The 17876-nt window shown below is 36.1% G+C and overlaps 1 protein-coding gene across 5 annotated transcripts in view; it reads left to right on the forward strand.

Annotated features, from left to right (window-relative positions):
- ANO5 (anoctamin 5) overlaps nucleotides 1-17308 on the forward strand; it is a 95776-nt gene extending 78468 nt beyond the window's left edge. For all 5 annotated transcript variants that reach the window (XM_058688466.1, XM_058688468.1, XM_058688467.1 and 2 more), the window contains 4 exons: nucleotides 1822-2027; nucleotides 4662-4840; nucleotides 6592-6697; nucleotides 9905-17308. In XM_058688466.1, the coding sequence (XP_058544449.1) occupies nucleotides 1822-2027; nucleotides 4662-4840; nucleotides 6592-6697; nucleotides 9905-10126 (713 nt within the window). In that variant the 3' untranslated portion in view covers nucleotides 10127-17308. The remainder of the gene's footprint in view (nucleotides 1-1821; nucleotides 2028-4661; nucleotides 4841-6591; nucleotides 6698-9904) is intronic.
- The last annotated feature ends 568 nt before the right edge of the window (nucleotides 17309-17876 follow it).

Raw genomic sequence — 17876 nt, forward strand, 5'->3', positions numbered from 1 at the left:
AAAAACAGTTGTGCAAGGGAAGCTCACATTGAATACCAGAATGCATAAAAATGCTAAGGATTGAACGGAGAAGAGATTTTGAGGTGAAATTTTAGGAAGGATGATTGCTGAGGACTACTTATAAAGTCTACTTGAGTGTTTCCCCTCTTTTTTTTTTTTAATATATGAAGTTTATTGTCAAATTGGTTTCCATACAACACCCAGTGTTCATCCCAACAGGTGCCCTCCTCAATACCCCTCACCCACCCTCCCCTCCCTCCCACCTCCCATCAGCCCTCAGTTTGTTCTCAGTTTTTAAGAGTCTCTTATGCTTTGGCTCTCTCCCACTCTAACCTCTGAGTGTTTCCTCTCAAGTTACCCTCTCTGCTTCTCTGGTGGAATAATATTCTTCACTTACTCTCTAATCCCATAATGATAGAATGAAAAAATGACCTGAAATTGTTATTGATTCTCCACTGTGATACATACACATGATACCTGGGTTGAAATAGGTAAATTTAAGACAAATTGAGAGAAGTCTGTTTCATATAGCTGACTGTAAAATTGGGCAGTCCTTGCTTTAGGGGTGATGAGGCTGTAATTTTTAATTAAATTTGTAAGTATCAAATGCATTTGTGCATAGATGCATTAGGGATTATCACTGAAATTTTAAAAAAATGAAATCAAGGTGTCATAAGAAAATTAATTACCATTTATTGAGACACAGCTAAGAGTTAGTTTATTCTGGTTGTTTAATGAACATTATCCCTAATCTTGAAACGTTCTGCAGAGGAGTCATTATTCACTGCATTTTGTTTTAGAGGATACTGAAATTTGGATAGGATAATTTGTGTTATGGGCTGAAAGATTTTAGGTAAAAACCTGGGATTTGAACCCAGAAAATTCAAGCTGTTTCTACATAACACTTCCTCTGAATTTTCTGTCTCTTAGTTCAGTAGAGGTGTTCAGTAGATTTAGTAAATGGCAAGACTGATTATTTTGAGAATTTTTTGTGAGAAAAGTTGAAATTCAGAAACACTTGGGATTCATCTAAAAATAGAGGACTCGTGGAAGAGTCTTTTTTTTTTTCCCTTTAGTGGAAAGCCATTCCTGTTCTCTTATTACATTTTTCACTCACGGGAAGCCCAAACTGCCAGTTGAATGGATTCTTGTACCTTAATCGTTGTTGGAAGCAAACAAAAATAGGAAGAGAAGCTAACTTACATAGATGCTAAGTCTTAAGACTTAGAAAAGAGAAAAGAGAATAAAATTTATTTAGAAAGATGTCACGATAGTATAGAGGATCAGGACCTTAACCAACCTTAAATAATGTATTCATTCATAAGGCTTATTATAGTTGAGTATGTTTATATACCCAACACATGCTGGCTCTTGGAAGCGTATAAATGAATCAGTCCTTATCCCTGATCTCACAGATTTAGCAGGATAGAAAAACTTGATTACCCCACTAATGTGCCAATACCAGTGTAAAGGCTGGGCCAGCATAGGCATAAACATAGCCCAAAATAAAAGGCTATGTTTAAAAAGAATAAAGAGAATCTCTTATCTGACAAGAGGAGATGCTTTCTTCAGAGAAGCAGATGTCAAAAGAAACAGCCAGGAAAGAATTGAGTTGTACATGCTCAGTTTCTCCTTTCTATTCTAGTAAGCAAACAAGTCACTAGGCTTCCAATGAGGAGGAAGGAGTAGGCAGATGGAAAGAGGCCTGGAGGGTTTTGCTGGTGTAGATCCCTCTAAAAGGAGGGAGTTGGAGGTATTGGGTAGAATGTTCCCCTTTTTCTCTTTCATAATAATGACTTCACTATTTTTTTTTCCCTACAGTTATCCAATTTGGATTTGTCACATTATTTGTGGCCTCTTTTCCTTTGGCTCCTCTTCTTGCTCTCTTGAATAATATTATAGAGATCCGAGTAGATGCCTGGAAACTTACAACTCAGTACAGGAGACCGGTAGCTGCTAAAGCTCATAGCATAGGTGTTTGGCAAGACATTCTTTATGGAATGGCTGTCCTTTCTGTTGCAACTAATGTAAGTGGACCCATTTTGGTTGGACGGCTTCGTATTTTATTTCGTTTTCTTGGGGTTGGGGAGATGTGAATGATGCTTAACTCAATATTTATTTATGTTGCTTTCATCATGGTGACAGTCCATAATGATAAACCATCCCTACACTTTTATGCACTGAACAACATAGAGAAATTTATGACATGCAAACTCTTAGAAATACAAAGAAAATTGTAAAACCACTGTCCTTAAAATACCATGATATAGTTTCATAGCATGTGACAGAGTAGACAGAAAATATGTAATGGCATAAAAGATTTGAATAACACAATTAAAGCTTAATTATACAAGGAGTTGTATACTACAAATAGAGAATATAAAACATTAATGTGTTTTGCTTATGGAGCACTTATTAAAAAATGATAATGAGGGGCTCCTGTGTGGCCCAGTCAGTTGTTTCCAACTTCAGCTCAGGTCATGATCTCACGGTTCGCAAGTTCAAGCCCTGCATGGGGCTCTGTGCTGACAGCTCAGAGCCTGGAGCCTGCTTCATATTCTGTCTCCTTCTCTCTCTGCCCTTCCCCCGCTCATACTCTGTCTCTCAAAAATAAATAAACATTAAAAACATTTTTAAATGATAATGAAACTAAATTCTCCAAAGCAGAAATTTTATAACACTTATTTGTATATAATAATGTTATAAAAATTGAAGTCGATAATAAAGATAATTTTAAAAAATCTACCTAACATTCACACTCCCAAGTAAACTTTATTGTATAAAATGGAAGCAAAATTCAAATTATAGAGAGCTTAATTAAAATGAAACCCTAGGGGCGCCTGGGTGGCGCAGTCGGTTAAGCGTCCGACTTCAGCCAGGTCACGATCTCGCGGTCCGTGAGTTCGAGCCCCGCGTCAGGCTCTGGGCCGATGGCTCGGAGCCTGGAGCCTGTTTCCGATTCTGTGTCTCCCTCTCTCTCTGCCCCTCCCCCGTTCATGCTCTGTCTCTCTCTGTCCCAAAAATAAATAAAAAATGTTGAAAAAAAAAATTAAAAAAAAATAAAATAAAATAAAATGAAACCCTATAGGAATTAGCTAAAACTATAGTTACAGAAAAATTCATAGCAATAAATGCTTTTGTTATTTTTTTAAGTTTATTTTGAGAGAGAGAGATTGAAAGAATATGTGTGTGAGCAGGGAAGGGGCAGAGAGAGGTTGGAAGAAAGAGAGAATCCCAAGCAGACTCTGTGCTGTCAGTGTGCAGCCCAATGTCAGGCTCAATCTCTTGAACCACGAGACCATGACCTGAGCCAAAGTCAAGAGTCAGACACTTAACTGCCTGAGCCACCCAGGTACCCCTGAATGCTTTTATTATTAAAAAAGAAGACTTGAAAGCATAAGCTGAGCACATAATTTCAGAAACTAAAGAAAAACATAAAACTAATCAACAAAAAGTAATAGGAAAGAGTTTATAGAGATGCAATCAGAAATAATCAAAATAGAAAATAAATTAAAAAAGCAATATAATTCCTATGTGAATCAAGAGCTGGTTCATTGAAAAGACATATAAAACTCTGACAATCTCAAATAAGAAAAAAGTTATAAGATACAGGTAAGAAAATTGTGAAATGGTTATATATGTGCCTTTATTCAAATAAATTATAAAATCTATTTGAAATTGTCACCTTTTTAGAAAATAAAAACTGCCAAAGTTTATTCAGTAAGTGGTAGAAAACCTGAATGGACCAGTAGCTATAGAAGTAATATTAAAAGTTCTTAGGGGCACCTGGGTGGCTCAGTTGACAGACAGGCTCAGGTCATGATCTCTTGGTTCATGAATTCAAGCCCCACATCAGGCTCTGTGCTGACAGCTCAGAGCCTGGAGCCTGCTTCAGATTCTGTGTCTCCCTCTCTCTTTGCCCTCCACTTGTGCTTTGTCTCTCTCTCTCTCTCTCTCTCTCTCTCTCTCTCTCTCTCTCTCAAAAATAAATAAACATAAGTAACTAGCTAACTAACTAACTAACTAACTTACTAACTAACTAAAGTTTTTTTAAGCTTCTACACTAACAATGTAGATGGCAGAGCCAGATGGTTTTAAATGGACTTACCTAACCTAAAAGAAACAGGAATTCCAGAGCTTAGGTAAGAATGGGAAAATACCATTCCTATAGAATTAAATACTAAGATTAATTACCCTGAACTTTGGGCAGTTTACCATCACATGGTCTTCTATCTCTCCTTTGCTTCCCACCAGCCACCAATAGTGCACACATGTGTGCAAACTCACACCGATGCAGGCACACACACTATCCTAGCTTACAGAGTTGATTCAGCCAAATGAATTTGGTTAGGGACAGTAGAACTATGCTGTGAAATAAATGGAAGAAATAACAAGGCATTGTGGAAAGAGCATGGTTTTTGGAGCTAGATGCATTTAGGTTCACTTTTCACCTTAGCCACTTTCTAGCTGTGAAATCTTGGAATACTAATCATACGCTTTAAAAGGCCTATTTCACGTTTTAGGCCAAAGACTCATTTATTAACATGATTTGTAATGGCATTTTAATCATTTGTATCCATATAGAACTGAGACATATGCAAATCAGATATTCTTAAAATGAAATTGTTAGCTCAAAATCTCCCTCTTACTTTGTTCTTTAGGCTTTTATTGTTGCATTTACCTCGGACATCATTCCCCGTTTAGTTTACTACTATGCCTACTCAAAGGATGCCACTGCACCCATGAAAGGATATGTCAATGACAGCCTGTCAACATTCCTGATAGCTGATTTTCCAAACCACACTGCACCTTGGGAGAAACGAGACTTCACCACTTGCAGGTTCCTTCTTACATTCTTAGCTTTTAAATTTGCTTTTTAAATGTATTTTTTAAATTCTCCATTTTCTTCCTGTCTTACAATGTGAAGGATTTATTTGGGGCAATAAAAATCCTGGGTAAAGTGCGTCAATTTTGGAATTCACTCATCATATGAATCTGGTTTGGAAAAGTAGAATGTCCAAAAGTAAAAGAATATCATGGGTAAAGATATCAATTTTGAATTGTTTCTTATTTTTTAAACTTATTGGAAAGACTTCTGACCAACAAATACATCTTGGTCCCAAAATGTAGTATCTATAGATCATACAGCATGATCATATTATATATGCATTTAACCTACTTGAATTTAACTATGTGTCCTTAAAAAGAGAGTGAGAAAGGGAGAAATAATATAAGTTCGCCATCCATCCCACTTTGAGGGTTTCTTCCGTGTAGGAAGCATGAAATTAGATTTGTGAATATATTTCCACATTCAGTGTCTCATGTACTGTGAGGGTCTTTTTACCCTATGACTTAAAGATTATATATAATAAATATATATGACATAAATGTGTGTATATATAAATATATATACATATGTATATATACATATATACATATGTATACATATATACATATATGTATATAATATATACATGTATATATACATATAATATATACATATATATACGTATACATACACACACACACACACACACACACACACACACACACCACTTAACTTAAACCTTAAGCCAGCTACTTCATCTGGGATTCCAACAAAGAAACAGCAAAATGTTGATAGACCAGTAGACAAAACCATTGTTATATTTTAGATTTGCATATAGAGGAATCATAGTATACTGTTTAAGAGCATAGATGTGGGTCAGTTTTCTTCATTTCATCACTTCCTAGTTGGACTAAATCTTTGAAGAACATCAATCTCTAGCAACTTTGTAGAAAACAATGAGCCCCCAAGGTTGAGCACTAAGAAAAGTCCAGAAGAATAGTAACAAAAACAAAAACAATGCAGTGTCAAATAAGCCAAAAGAAAATAGAGTTTCAAAAAATAGAAATGGTCAACAATGTCAAGTCCTACCGTCTAAAGATCAAAAAAGATGAGGATTAGCGTGTTTCTTCAGTTTAAGGATAGGAGACAATGCATTTCAGGGAAGTGGTGCATAGAACTGCATTAAAGAGTAGGAAGAGGGGGAACAGAGACAGCATCATTTTGGTAACTCTTTTGAGAAATTTGACTTTGAAAGTCAGGTGAGAAGCTTCACTTGTGTCTTCTGCTACACCAAACTAGATACAAGTAATATGTGGCCATGATTTTTATCTATGCTAAAAAGAAACATTTCATAACAGGAGTTATCTTCCTATGACTTGACTTTTGTAGTCAGTTAAAAATGTCTCTTAAGGGGCGCCTGGGTGGCACAGTCGGTTAAGCGTCCGACTTCAGCCAGGTCACGATCTCGCGGTCCGTGAGTTCGAGCCCCGCGTCAGGCTCTGGGCTGATGGCTCGGAGCCTGGAGCCTGTTTCCGATTCTGTGTCTCCCTCTCTCTCTGCCCCTCCCCCGTTCATGCTCTGTCTCTCTCTGTCCCAAAAATAAATAAAAAATGTTGAAAAAAAAATTTTTTTAAAAATAAAAAAAATAATAAATAAAAATAATAAATAAAAAAAATGTCTCTTAAGAGAAATAGTAAGAATTTATGCTAGGTCTCCATTGGCAATCATACCTAATTTTTTTGGCATTTACTTCTGTTTTTCAGGTACAGGGATTACAGATATCCACCTGATCATGACCAGAAATATTTTCATAATATGCAGTACTGGCACGTCCTTGCTGCCAAGATGACTTTCATCATTGTTATGGAAGTAAGCCTTTCTTAACTTGCATTCCAGCTAGTCTGTCTTCTGCCTTCAGGTTTCTAAAGGTGTCTGCTCAGCAAAAAATTATCTCAGGAAATTATTTTGAAGGAAGTATTTGTTGTCCTAAAAAGCAACTTAGGGATATTTTCAGTACAATGGGTTGCCCTATTATTCACTTACTATTGTTGAAGATATCAAGGTGACATAAAAGAAAAAATGTGGCCTCTTCTCTCAAGGTCGATAAAAGGACACAGAACTCATTGATGTTACTGAGTTTCTATTATATAGTGATTCCAGACACTATAATAATAACCCTGTAAGTTAGACTTTATTAGTGACTCTTGAGAAATAAATCTGAGACTCAGCAGAATTAGCAGTGGTTTTAAAGATAATCAGCTAATATTGGAGCTGAGTTTCATTGCCAGCTATATCACTCCCAAGCATCTGCTCTGTCCACTGTATTATGTTTCCCCCTTTGTGGATTATCCATTCTTGTTATGGATATAAGGCATGCGTTCAAAGAGAACAAATACAGAGGGGGGATTTGGGTAAGTTACATATTGAGTGTTCCACATCATAAGATGTGAAGGCCAATAAGGGAGAGAAATAAAGGTGAGGCACTTTTTCACTCTGCTGTGAAATCTAATAATACACAAGTCTAATGCAAGCAGACACAGATTCTACATGATAAAAAAGAGAGCAGTCTTATGTGTATCCCTCCCCATGTTTTTCTTCTCTTTCTCTCAGTTCTTTATGACTTTATCACTGTTTCATTCCCATATTTTACATCATCAGTTTAGCTCACCATTCAGTCTGGTCATTTGCACCAGGATTTTTTTCTCATTTTTGAGTTTTGTTTATTTATTATTCTTATTAATGTTTTTAATCATCCAGCTCTGATGACCAGTTTTTAATCTGGTGAGCTCTGACTCACCATCATCCTGGGACTTCTTTTCACCTTCTCTTGTATTGAATGCTATATGCTACATTATCTGCAGTCTATGTTTCTCCCATTCTTGGTTTACTAGCTTATTTAGGTGAAGTACATTTTTCAGTAATTTTCTGAGGAAAATTATAGGTGGTCAATTTTTGAGACCTTGAATATTGAAAATTTCTTTTCTTTCCACACAGATGACTAAGTGGTATAGAATTGAAGACTGAAAGTTATTTCCCTGAAAAATTTTCAACCAACTTTATTTAGGTATTCCTGACACTTTTTAAAAGATTTATTTATTGGGGCGCCTGGGTGGCGCAGTCGGTTAAGCGTCCGACTTCAGCCAGGTCACAATCTCGCGGTCCGTGAGTTCGAGCCCCGCGTCAGGCTCTGGGCTGATGGCTCGGAGCCTGGAGCCTATTTCCGATTCTGTGTCTCCCTCTCTCTCTGCCCCTCCCCCATTCATGCTCTGTCTCTCTCTGTCCCAAAAAAAAAAAAAAAAAAAAAAAAAAAAAAGTTGAAAAAAAAAATTTAAAAAAAGATTTATTTATTATTTGAGAAAGAGAAAGAGAGAGCACGCACGTATGGGAGGTGCAGAGAAAGAGGGAGAGAGAGAATCCCAAGCAGGCTGTGCTGTCACAACATGAAGCCTGACGTGGGGCTCTATCTCATGACCATGATTGTGACTGAGCCGAAACCAAGAGGTGGCTGCTTAACCAACTGAGCCACCCAGGCACCCCGGGTATTCCTGACATTTTTGGATACATTGCACCATTTTCTGTCAGCTTCAATGTCAGCATTCCAATTCCCCAGTCTTTGTTTCTGATCTTTTATTAAATCAATAAGCTTTAAGGATTCTCCCACTAGTCCTCTTCTATGAAACATTACAAGACAGCTTCTTGTTATTGGACAGTATTCATTTTTCTGGACACTTTGCTGGACTTCATAAATCTGAAAACATACTTACCCTTCAGGGTGAGAAAATTTGCTTGTATATATTATTATTATTTTTTATTCTTTCTTTCTTTTCTCTGTTCTGTCTTTCTGGAACTTCTGTTACTCAGGTGTTATGCTTTCTGTTTTAAAATTCTTATTATTTCTCTCCTATAAGTAGTTGGTCTCCTATTTTTTGTCTTTTTGTTCTGTTCTTTTGTTCCTTCATTATTTCTGTTGCCTCTTAGTTCCCATTTGTCTGTTTCAAACTTTTTCTTTTACATTAGAGACTTTCTTACATAATGGGTGATTCTTGCCAACCTGCTCATACTTAAGAGTGAATAAATGAAAGCTGATTATAAGCTTTGTGTGCATACAAGAAGAATGTCACTTGGTGGGTTTCACTATAGGGTGACGAGTTAGGGAGGGGGACCTTTTCATTTGAAGCCTACAAAATTTTGATATCAACCATTCTAATTTCACAGACTGGTTACCCTCCCCAAAGAAAACTCCTCTGAACTCTTTTCTGTTGAGCTATTTTATGGCTACCTGTATTCCGAGAGCTGAGTAAGACAGAAGAAGACTAGGGATCTTAGGATTCACTGAATTTCACTTAGTTGCCCTGTTTTCAGAATGCTGCCACTTCTCCATTCTCTGGTGTCTCTGGTGCTCCTGAGTTCACAGCTTTCTGTTTTGATTTCTACAGAAAGTAAATTACTCAACTGCTGCCAGGGTGAGGTTGGAGAGAAGTAGTACCTGGATGAAGGTGGGAGAGAGGTCCTGAAAATTCACCTGCTCCTCCTTATACCAAATTTTGGCTAGTCCTCTTGTTTTCAACTCCACCCACATGCATGCTTTCCAAGTTCATAAGACCATCTTTCCTGATATTTATTGAAGATCTAAAATAAAGTTGGTTTTTGTCTTCTTGGTTTTTACCATCACCATATCACCAATTGCAAGTTTAAGTGCCAGCTTTCTTCCATCTCTGGAATCTATTCCTACTGTTTCCTCCTTTTTTTTTTTTTTTTTTTGGTCTTTGTGAGTTACACCATTTTTCAAAATTCCTTTACAAATGTGTATTGGGTTTTCAGGAGTGAGTATAGAAAAAAGTATATTCAATAACCATGATCAACTTAAATGTTTATAATTACACATTTTAGTATATATTCATTTGCTTAAGGTTTGTCTTTCTGGGAAAGTTCTGGGACAACGACCGTATCTTTTGCCTTTTCCTCATACTTCTGTGTTGAGCACAGTTTATTGAATGATTAAAGTGGTTTGTAAGAACTTCCTGCTGAACATTTGACAATTCTAATGTCCTTGATTTTCTTTTATTTTTCCTCCAGCACGTTGTGTTTTTAGTTAAATTTTTGTTGGCCTGGATGATTCCTGATGTTCCAAAAGATGTTCTGGAGAGAATCAAGAGAGAAAAGTTAATGACTATCAAGATTCTCCATGACTTTGAGCTTAACAAATTAAAAGAGAACTTGAGAGCTAATTCAAGTGAACTTGCCAAAGAAGTCCTGATTCAGGAAAACAAAACACAACTGGCTAAATCAACAGTCTAATCAACATAATGAACAAGCCACTGGTTGCCTGTTAGGCTTCACAATTTTCTGTGGATTTTCAGGCCAGAGGCCAGAAGCCACATGTCAGTTTCACCCTGCCTCCTCCTCCTCCTTCTTCTTTTTTAACTGAGAGTTTTCTGTACCCTTTTACAGAGGCCAACTTTGTGAGGTTGGAAGAATACCACTTGTCTGCTTCATTGCCTGAGCCCTCTGCAGATATTGTTTTCTGGAGTTCTAGAAATGATTGTTAAGAGTGCATATCAAATCAGAATAGTGGAAAATCATGGGATGTTGCAGTTTAGAATTAAACACTGGACTTGGGCTATCCCATCATGTTCCAGTGCATCTGCACATTTTCATGGTCTCCTATTGGGTTGTTTTATAACTTCTTCCCATCAAGAAAAATGTTGGGACATGGAGAAAAGAAGTGAAGAGGCCTACTGAGCCATCTATATCCTGCCATCTTCGACCATGTGAATGAAACCCCCAAATTAAACGACTTAAGAAAACTCACTTATTAAATGCGTTGAGTAAATATCATGGCAGGGATTTGTCCTTGAAATCATCCTGAATAAGGTAAACTTCCATCAGAATCCCAGATAGCCCTTCCAGGTCAATGCAGAATTGATTTTTCAAGAGACTGGACATTTGGGTTTCAACAAAAGTCTAACATCTCAGTTCTTTAAAGACGACATTTTGGTAACGGCAATTTCAAGTGTGGATTGTTATCTGGAAAACAGCATTAAGTTGTTAGGTTGCTTCAGTTCTTCAAGTAAATGAAAGATATTGTAGAGAAGTAAATGTGTCTTCTTACTAGTTAACAAACACAAGACAATGAATATTGATTAATTTGTTGAGCTTAATCTAAAAAAAAATCATTGAATTTTTAAAAATCATTTTTCTTCTACAATGTGTATTTTGCATCATGAAACCTGTTTGAGCATTAGCTCTTTGTATAAGTTAGGTACAAGTTGTTTATGAAATTTGATCTCTCTGTTTAAAGCGATCTCAAGTCTTTTAATGGGTTTACACTGTTTCCTATTGATGCATTCATTGCTCCATACAGTGCTCAGTGCCTTGTCCCTATGCCTTTGACACACAAGAAGTGGTTGTGCTGTTCATCTGATGTGATGTAACATCTCAAATGTTAGCTTCTTTTAGAGAAATTGTCAATTTAACATTAGTCACGGAGTTTAACACCAAAAGTAGATCAACCAAAGAAGAAGGGGGTGATGGATTTGATAGCTAAGTGAGAAAAAATTAATTGAATGATTTCTCTCATATGTAGGCCTATGGCACATGTACACCTGTTCTTCTTTCTCTTAAAAATACTTCATCCATATTTTTAACATTATGGAGTGAGAGATACAGTTCAGTTATATACTATTTGCGTCCGTAGCTTCAAATTACACTTCAGTTCCAATAAAATGGTGTTTTTTTTTAATTGTATACAAAAGGAGAAACTTTATCACAAGATTTTTTTAGGTAGTATTTCATTATTTGATCCTAATACATTTTTGTAGAATTGCCAATATTAAGTATATGGCAGGTGGTATTAACTGGTGTTCAGTATTAAGCATTTAGAAATGAGGATTATGAATTTTATAAAACCATGAGACAGTTACCCCAATATTGGCAGTAATGATTTGGCATCCACTGGGTATATTTTATAAAAAACATTTTTGTGTAATTTAAAATGATCTCATTATTGAAAAAAGGATTTCATATGAAGAGGAGACCTATTTTTTGCTTCAGAACACCAGTCAATGTTACTATGAAATAAGCCACAGATGCAGTATCTGTGGCTTGTGAAATCAAACTCTTTGTTACTACAGTGTTGTCCCTTGTGCACAGCTCATACATATTGCTTTCTTCCAGGTGCTAATAAAAATAAGGAAGTGTGGAAATTGGTTTCTTGGATATAAGTTTTAGTTTGTAGGGCTTAACAGTATTTATAGATCGAGAGTGTTAAATAAAGACAAATCAAACTCGTAAAATTATCTGTACACTGCAATCTTAAAACAAAATCAACTCAAGTGTCAGGTTTCTAGAATGTATGGAGAAACTAGCAAGAGAGGAAATTATTTGAAGACAAGTGAATAGTTCCAATGATTGGTAGAATCATTGTGTTATTAATGGAGGGCTGAATTTAGAGACTACCAAGTGTAGGTTGAGATTTATCAGCATGGCTGATGTTTTCATCATCCAGTCAAACCCAAACTTTCTTTTTTTCCAGAAATGTTCCAGGAAACACTTGAGATTTTATTTGAAATAATTTTAAGTGCAAAAGCCAAAAAAATTACATAACTCTTTTCAAATGTCATCTCTAATCCTTGCCTTCATCAGTTTTTCTTTGCACACAAGAAGCAAAATCCACCTCAAAACATTTATTTTAGAGGAATCCATCAAGAAGGGAGTATCTTAATTAAATGGGCTGCTGTCTTATCTTTGTTGCATCTCACGATTTCTCTTGGCTTTAACATTCTTCTCTCAGCTAAGCCATTAAGCAGCTTATCAAGGAGAAGATGCAAAGAAGATGATAATGAAGAGGAGGGGCAGAGGAAGAAGGAGATAAAATAGTGTTCTCTCCTTGTGAAGCTGGGCATGCTTCCATGGGGAGAGGCACAGTGAGGCAGCATGGTGCAGCTGTGGGTAGTGAGAGGAATGTCTCTCCTAAGCCATCTCAGTGAGGATGAGAGAAAAGCCAAAGAAGTTTCAAGCTGAAAACTACTAGGTGTCAAGAGTAAAACTGGGATTCCAAAGTGCCTGTGTAGCATCAGCTGCTATGGGTAGCCCTGGATCTCTGTTGATGGGCTCCAGTTGAGGGTGAGGAGTTTGTATCACTTATTCAACAGGGGAGTCTGTTTTGAAAGAACCTCTCTATAATAGTTGTTTTTAATTAGCAATAGTTATTATGTTATCAAAGAATGTTAATAGGGAACAGAGCATTGCCAGAGTACCATTGACTAGACTTTGAAGTCTGCCACCGTCATTGACTATAACTATTACGTTATTCTTTTTCTGGACAGATTTTTACTCTTCTGCTTTATGTATGATAATTCAGGTATGTCAGCTATTCCAGCATTATGTAAAAATTTATGGGAATATTAAAAAGAATAGCAAAAATTCACGAGAAGATTAAAAAGAATAGCATAGTTCAAAGTATATGAGATTCCAGCTTCAGCTCCCCCACCCCCATATTTGACTAGCATATCTTTCCTGTGAGTGATTCTGTGCCATGGTGTTAACCAAGCAAATGAGTACTCCTTTTTCTTTTCTTTTGTCTGTTGTTTTCCCTCCCCCAGGAGGTGGGAATGGAGGTATACAGGGAAAGTTGCTCTTAAGTAACCTGTACATCAATCTCAAGAGATTCAAACTCATGCAGTGAATAAATACTTTGACATGAACTGAATTTATTCTTCCAGTAAACATTGATATGATTCCTCTGAATTTGAGTACCCTAAGAGATTTTTAAGTCTTGTTTTTGTTTAGAAACCTTAAGATGCATTACATGTAAAGTGATTACTTCACAAAATTCCATGTTTGTCACATTTAGAGATGCAAATTACTTAAACTAAGAGGCTGTTATGGTCCAGAAAATTTGGAGAAGGTGGTACTTTTTTTGTTTTGTCTCTATTTTTTTTCTCCTTTGGGAGGTGATAAAGGTGAAATCTCCCAAGTAATGTTTTGGTGGGTATAAGAATTGAGAATTTCCTAAGAATGCCAAATTCCTAGCCTAAAGCATTTTCATACTAACTCTCAAACTTATCATTTCAACCCATGAGGGAAGTATGTCAGGGCATGTGAACTCAGGATTTCCAAATGTGTAGAACTGTCCTAATTCTGCAGTGTGCAGAGGTAACTGAAATCTTATACCCTAAGAGCCCTAGACTTATAGTTTCTATTTAATTTAAAAAGAGAGAGAGAGTGAGAGAGATATATTTGCTTTTACTAACATATTCAAGAAAACAAAAGTGCATGCTGGCCAGAGATTGAGATGAATACATCACATTCTGTATGTGAAAGACATATTCTAGGTTGAAAGAATAAACAGATTTTCAGGGTTTAATCAGGACAGCAAAACTATGAATATTGTAGAATAAAGGGTTTGTTATAGAAAATAGGCCTTTGAAACTGGAAGAAACTGGGAAGTCATGGTCTGGAAGGGCTGAAGGGTCAGAGAAAGGCACTATTCACCTCTCCTGAAACACTGCCATAGGTGGAAAACTGGAGCACATATGGATATTCAAGGGCGGAAATGAGACTAGGCAGGAAGACTCATGAAGAAGTCTGTAGAAGGCCATTGCTTCTGTATAGCTACTTACTTCTGTGAGTTTGCAACCAAGTTTCACCGCTGGTCAGGAAGATCTGGAAATGAAGTGGAACAGAGTGAGGACAAGCCCAACTGGAGCCCCGTCTGTGTGTCCTTCATATATCTGGCTGCAAAGACCTCCACAGAGAATTAGCTGCTGCTTCACTTATGTTTGCCTCTTTTGCAAATAGAACCTGACACCCTGTAAGGAAAAAAGAAAATTTCTGGGAAATACAGCTCCAGCCTAACCAAAACTACCATATAAACAAAATTTTACAAAATTAATGAAACTATTGATCATTTGAACAATGTGATTAAAGAATAGAGTCAATTTGCCTTCATAAAATGTTGTATTCAATAACTAAGAATAGGAGTCTTTTTTCAGGAACATTCTAAACTCTTACAAAATCTGACCAAATACAAGGACATTAAAATAAGAAATTTTCAAATAACTATGGATCCAAAAATTTATCAAAGTTGATTTTAGAAGATAATTCTAATTACATGGAACCAAAAGTACTGTGCAGCTCACATTTTGTGAGTACACTAAATACTTCTTGTGGGTTCTTTTTTTTTTTTTTTTAAGTTTATTTATTTATTTTGAGAGAGAGTGAAAAAGCATGCACAAGCAGGGGAGGGGCAGCGAGAAGGAGAGAATCCCAAGCAGGCTTCCAGCCATCAGCACAGAGCCTGATGCAGGGCTTGAACTGATGAACTGTGAGATCATGACTTGAGTCAAGATCAAGAGTTGGACACTTAACCCACTGAGCCACCCAGGTGCCCCAATTCTTTTTTTTTTTTTTTTTAAGTTTAGTTCTGAGAGGGAGAGAGAGCACCAGGGGAGTGGGGGAGGGGCAGAGAGGTGGAGAGAAAGAGAATCCGAAGCAGGCTCAGCACAGTCAGCACAGAACCCAAAGCAGGCCTCCAATCCAGGAATCATGAGCTTAATGCATTGAGCCACCCAGGCTCCCGTTTTGTCGGTTGCTTTTAGGGGAAATGTATAGTCTTCATTTGGCTATTCAAAAAGAACAAAAGAATATAAGCTAAACATCCAAAGAAGTTAGACAATGGCAATATAAACAAAAAAGAAAGGAAAAGGTATTTAAGTGGAGAAATTAATGAAAAACTTAACAGAAAACATTTATTAATGGGAACATGTTAGACTCACCCCTTTTATATTCAGCAACAAGAAATTACACTTCCAGTAATAATAGCCTGGGTTTTGTGAAAGTCATTGAAACTCTGAGAACAACCAGAAAAATTGGGTAAAATGTTTAAAAAATTGAAAATATCAGAAAATTACAAAGCAAAGGGGGACTTGCAGCCTTCTAGAATCAGTATTTAGGAGACGTAAGCCTGCTTTTGTGGTGATTTTTCTCCTTGAGGAAATTTTAAAAATATCTGGAAATTAAACAACATAGTTCTCAATGCCATATGGATTAGGGGAAAAAAACTCAATGGATATTAGATAACATTTTTAAATGAAAATATTGACATTTCATGATTTGTGGGAGGCAGCTAAACCACTGCTTTAAGAAAAAATATATGGATTGTAATGCATACATTAGACAAAATTATAAAAATCAATTAAACTTCTATCTCAAATATATAGGAAGAAAATAAGCAACATAAACCCAAAGAATGGAGGAAAGAGAAAATAACAAAAGTTAAATAGAAAGCAACCATACAATAGAGAAAACTAACAAAGACAAAAGTCTGTTCTTTGAAAAAGCTAACAAAATTGATAACTACCTTGCAAGAAATGATAAAGAAAAAAAAGAAATCACAAATTACCAAACTCAGGAGAGTATCTTCATGACTTGGGCTAGGCAAAACAATAACCATTAAAGAAATGATAGATACATTAACTTCTTCAAAATTAGGAAATTCTATTCAATAAAAGACAACATTAAGAGTGTGAAAACATATGCCACAGATAAAGAGAAAGTAGTTCCAAAATGACTCATACCCAGAATATATAAATAAGTTCTGTAAATGAAATTAAAACACAGCCCTATTTTAAAAGGGCAAAGCACTGTAAACAGACATTTTACAAAAGAAGTCCAAATTACCAATGAACTATAGAAAGGTGAACAGCATTGTTGGTCATAAGAGAAATTCCAGAAACGCTAGTATACCCATACCTGATGGCAAATATGAAATGACTGATAATACAAGTGTTAGAAAGGAGAGGAGCAAGTGGAATTCTCATCTATTGCTGATGGGACTGAAAATTATCACCAACAGTTTGAAAATTGTTCAGCGTGAGCGATTAAATCTTATAAGCATTATGCTATGACTTACCCTATGACTGAACAATTTTTAAATACTTCTGTCCATCAAAAGACATGTAAAGAATGCCAACAGCAGCCTTATTCATTGTATTCCAAACTAGCTGTAATCTGAAAATCTACAATGCAATGGAGAATTAAGCTATGCTATATTAATTAAGTAGAATACTAACAACAATGAAATAATGCAGTATCATCGATTAGATTTCACAGAGCTTAAAAGAAGCTTAACCGAAAGGAGCACACTTGCATGTCTAATGGACATGTTTTTGATGTATATAAAGTTTAAAAACATGGTAAAATGAACCTGTGATAGAAAGTTCAGAATAATGGTCACTTTTGGGGGGAGGTGTCATTTGGGAAGATGCATGAAGAAACTTCCGGTGCTACTGAAAATGTGTTCTATTTTCATTCCAGTTGTGGTTACACAGGTACGTACAGAGTACACCTGTGGTTGTAATTGTGGTTGCGGTTGTGGTTACACAGGTGTATACATAACTGTGAATTCATTAAGCTGCATATACTTGTTCACTGTATTCTATCAATATTATACATCAATAAAAAAAATTGAAATTGTAACCATGGAATGGGAAAAGATATTTACAACATACATTTCTGACAAAGACATATCCACAATATTTTGGGAAACTGCTACAAATTTATAAGAGAAAGACAGACAACCTGTTATTGAAAATGGTGAAGAGGCTTGAACACACAATATAAAAAGAATCTTCAAGTGGCCAATAAACACGTGGCAAAGTGCTCAACTTCATTATTATGCAGGAAAATTAGGATGCAAATTGTGTACACCACAACCAAGTGGGACTCGTCCCAGGAATGCCAGACTGGTTCAATCTTCACAAACAATTAGTTAATCCATCACATCAGATCAACAGGCTAATGAAGAAAAATGACATAATCATATCAATGGATGCAGAAAAAGCATTTGATGAAATCCAATACCCGTTCATAATAAAAACTTTCAGAAAACCCTTTTCATCTTAAAATGGATGATATGACATGATAATGATATTATTTCTATAATTTTGAGAGTATATATTCTTTAGAGAAATATCCTAAATATTTGTGGGTGAAATGACATAATGATTATATCCTTCAAAATAATCCTTGATGGGGGAGGGGAAGT

Source organism: Neofelis nebulosa, chromosome 10 (genome assembly GCF_028018385.1).
Source record: "Neofelis nebulosa isolate mNeoNeb1 chromosome 10, mNeoNeb1.pri, whole genome shotgun sequence".
Lineage (NCBI taxonomy): Eukaryota > Metazoa > Chordata > Mammalia > Carnivora > Felidae > Neofelis > Neofelis nebulosa.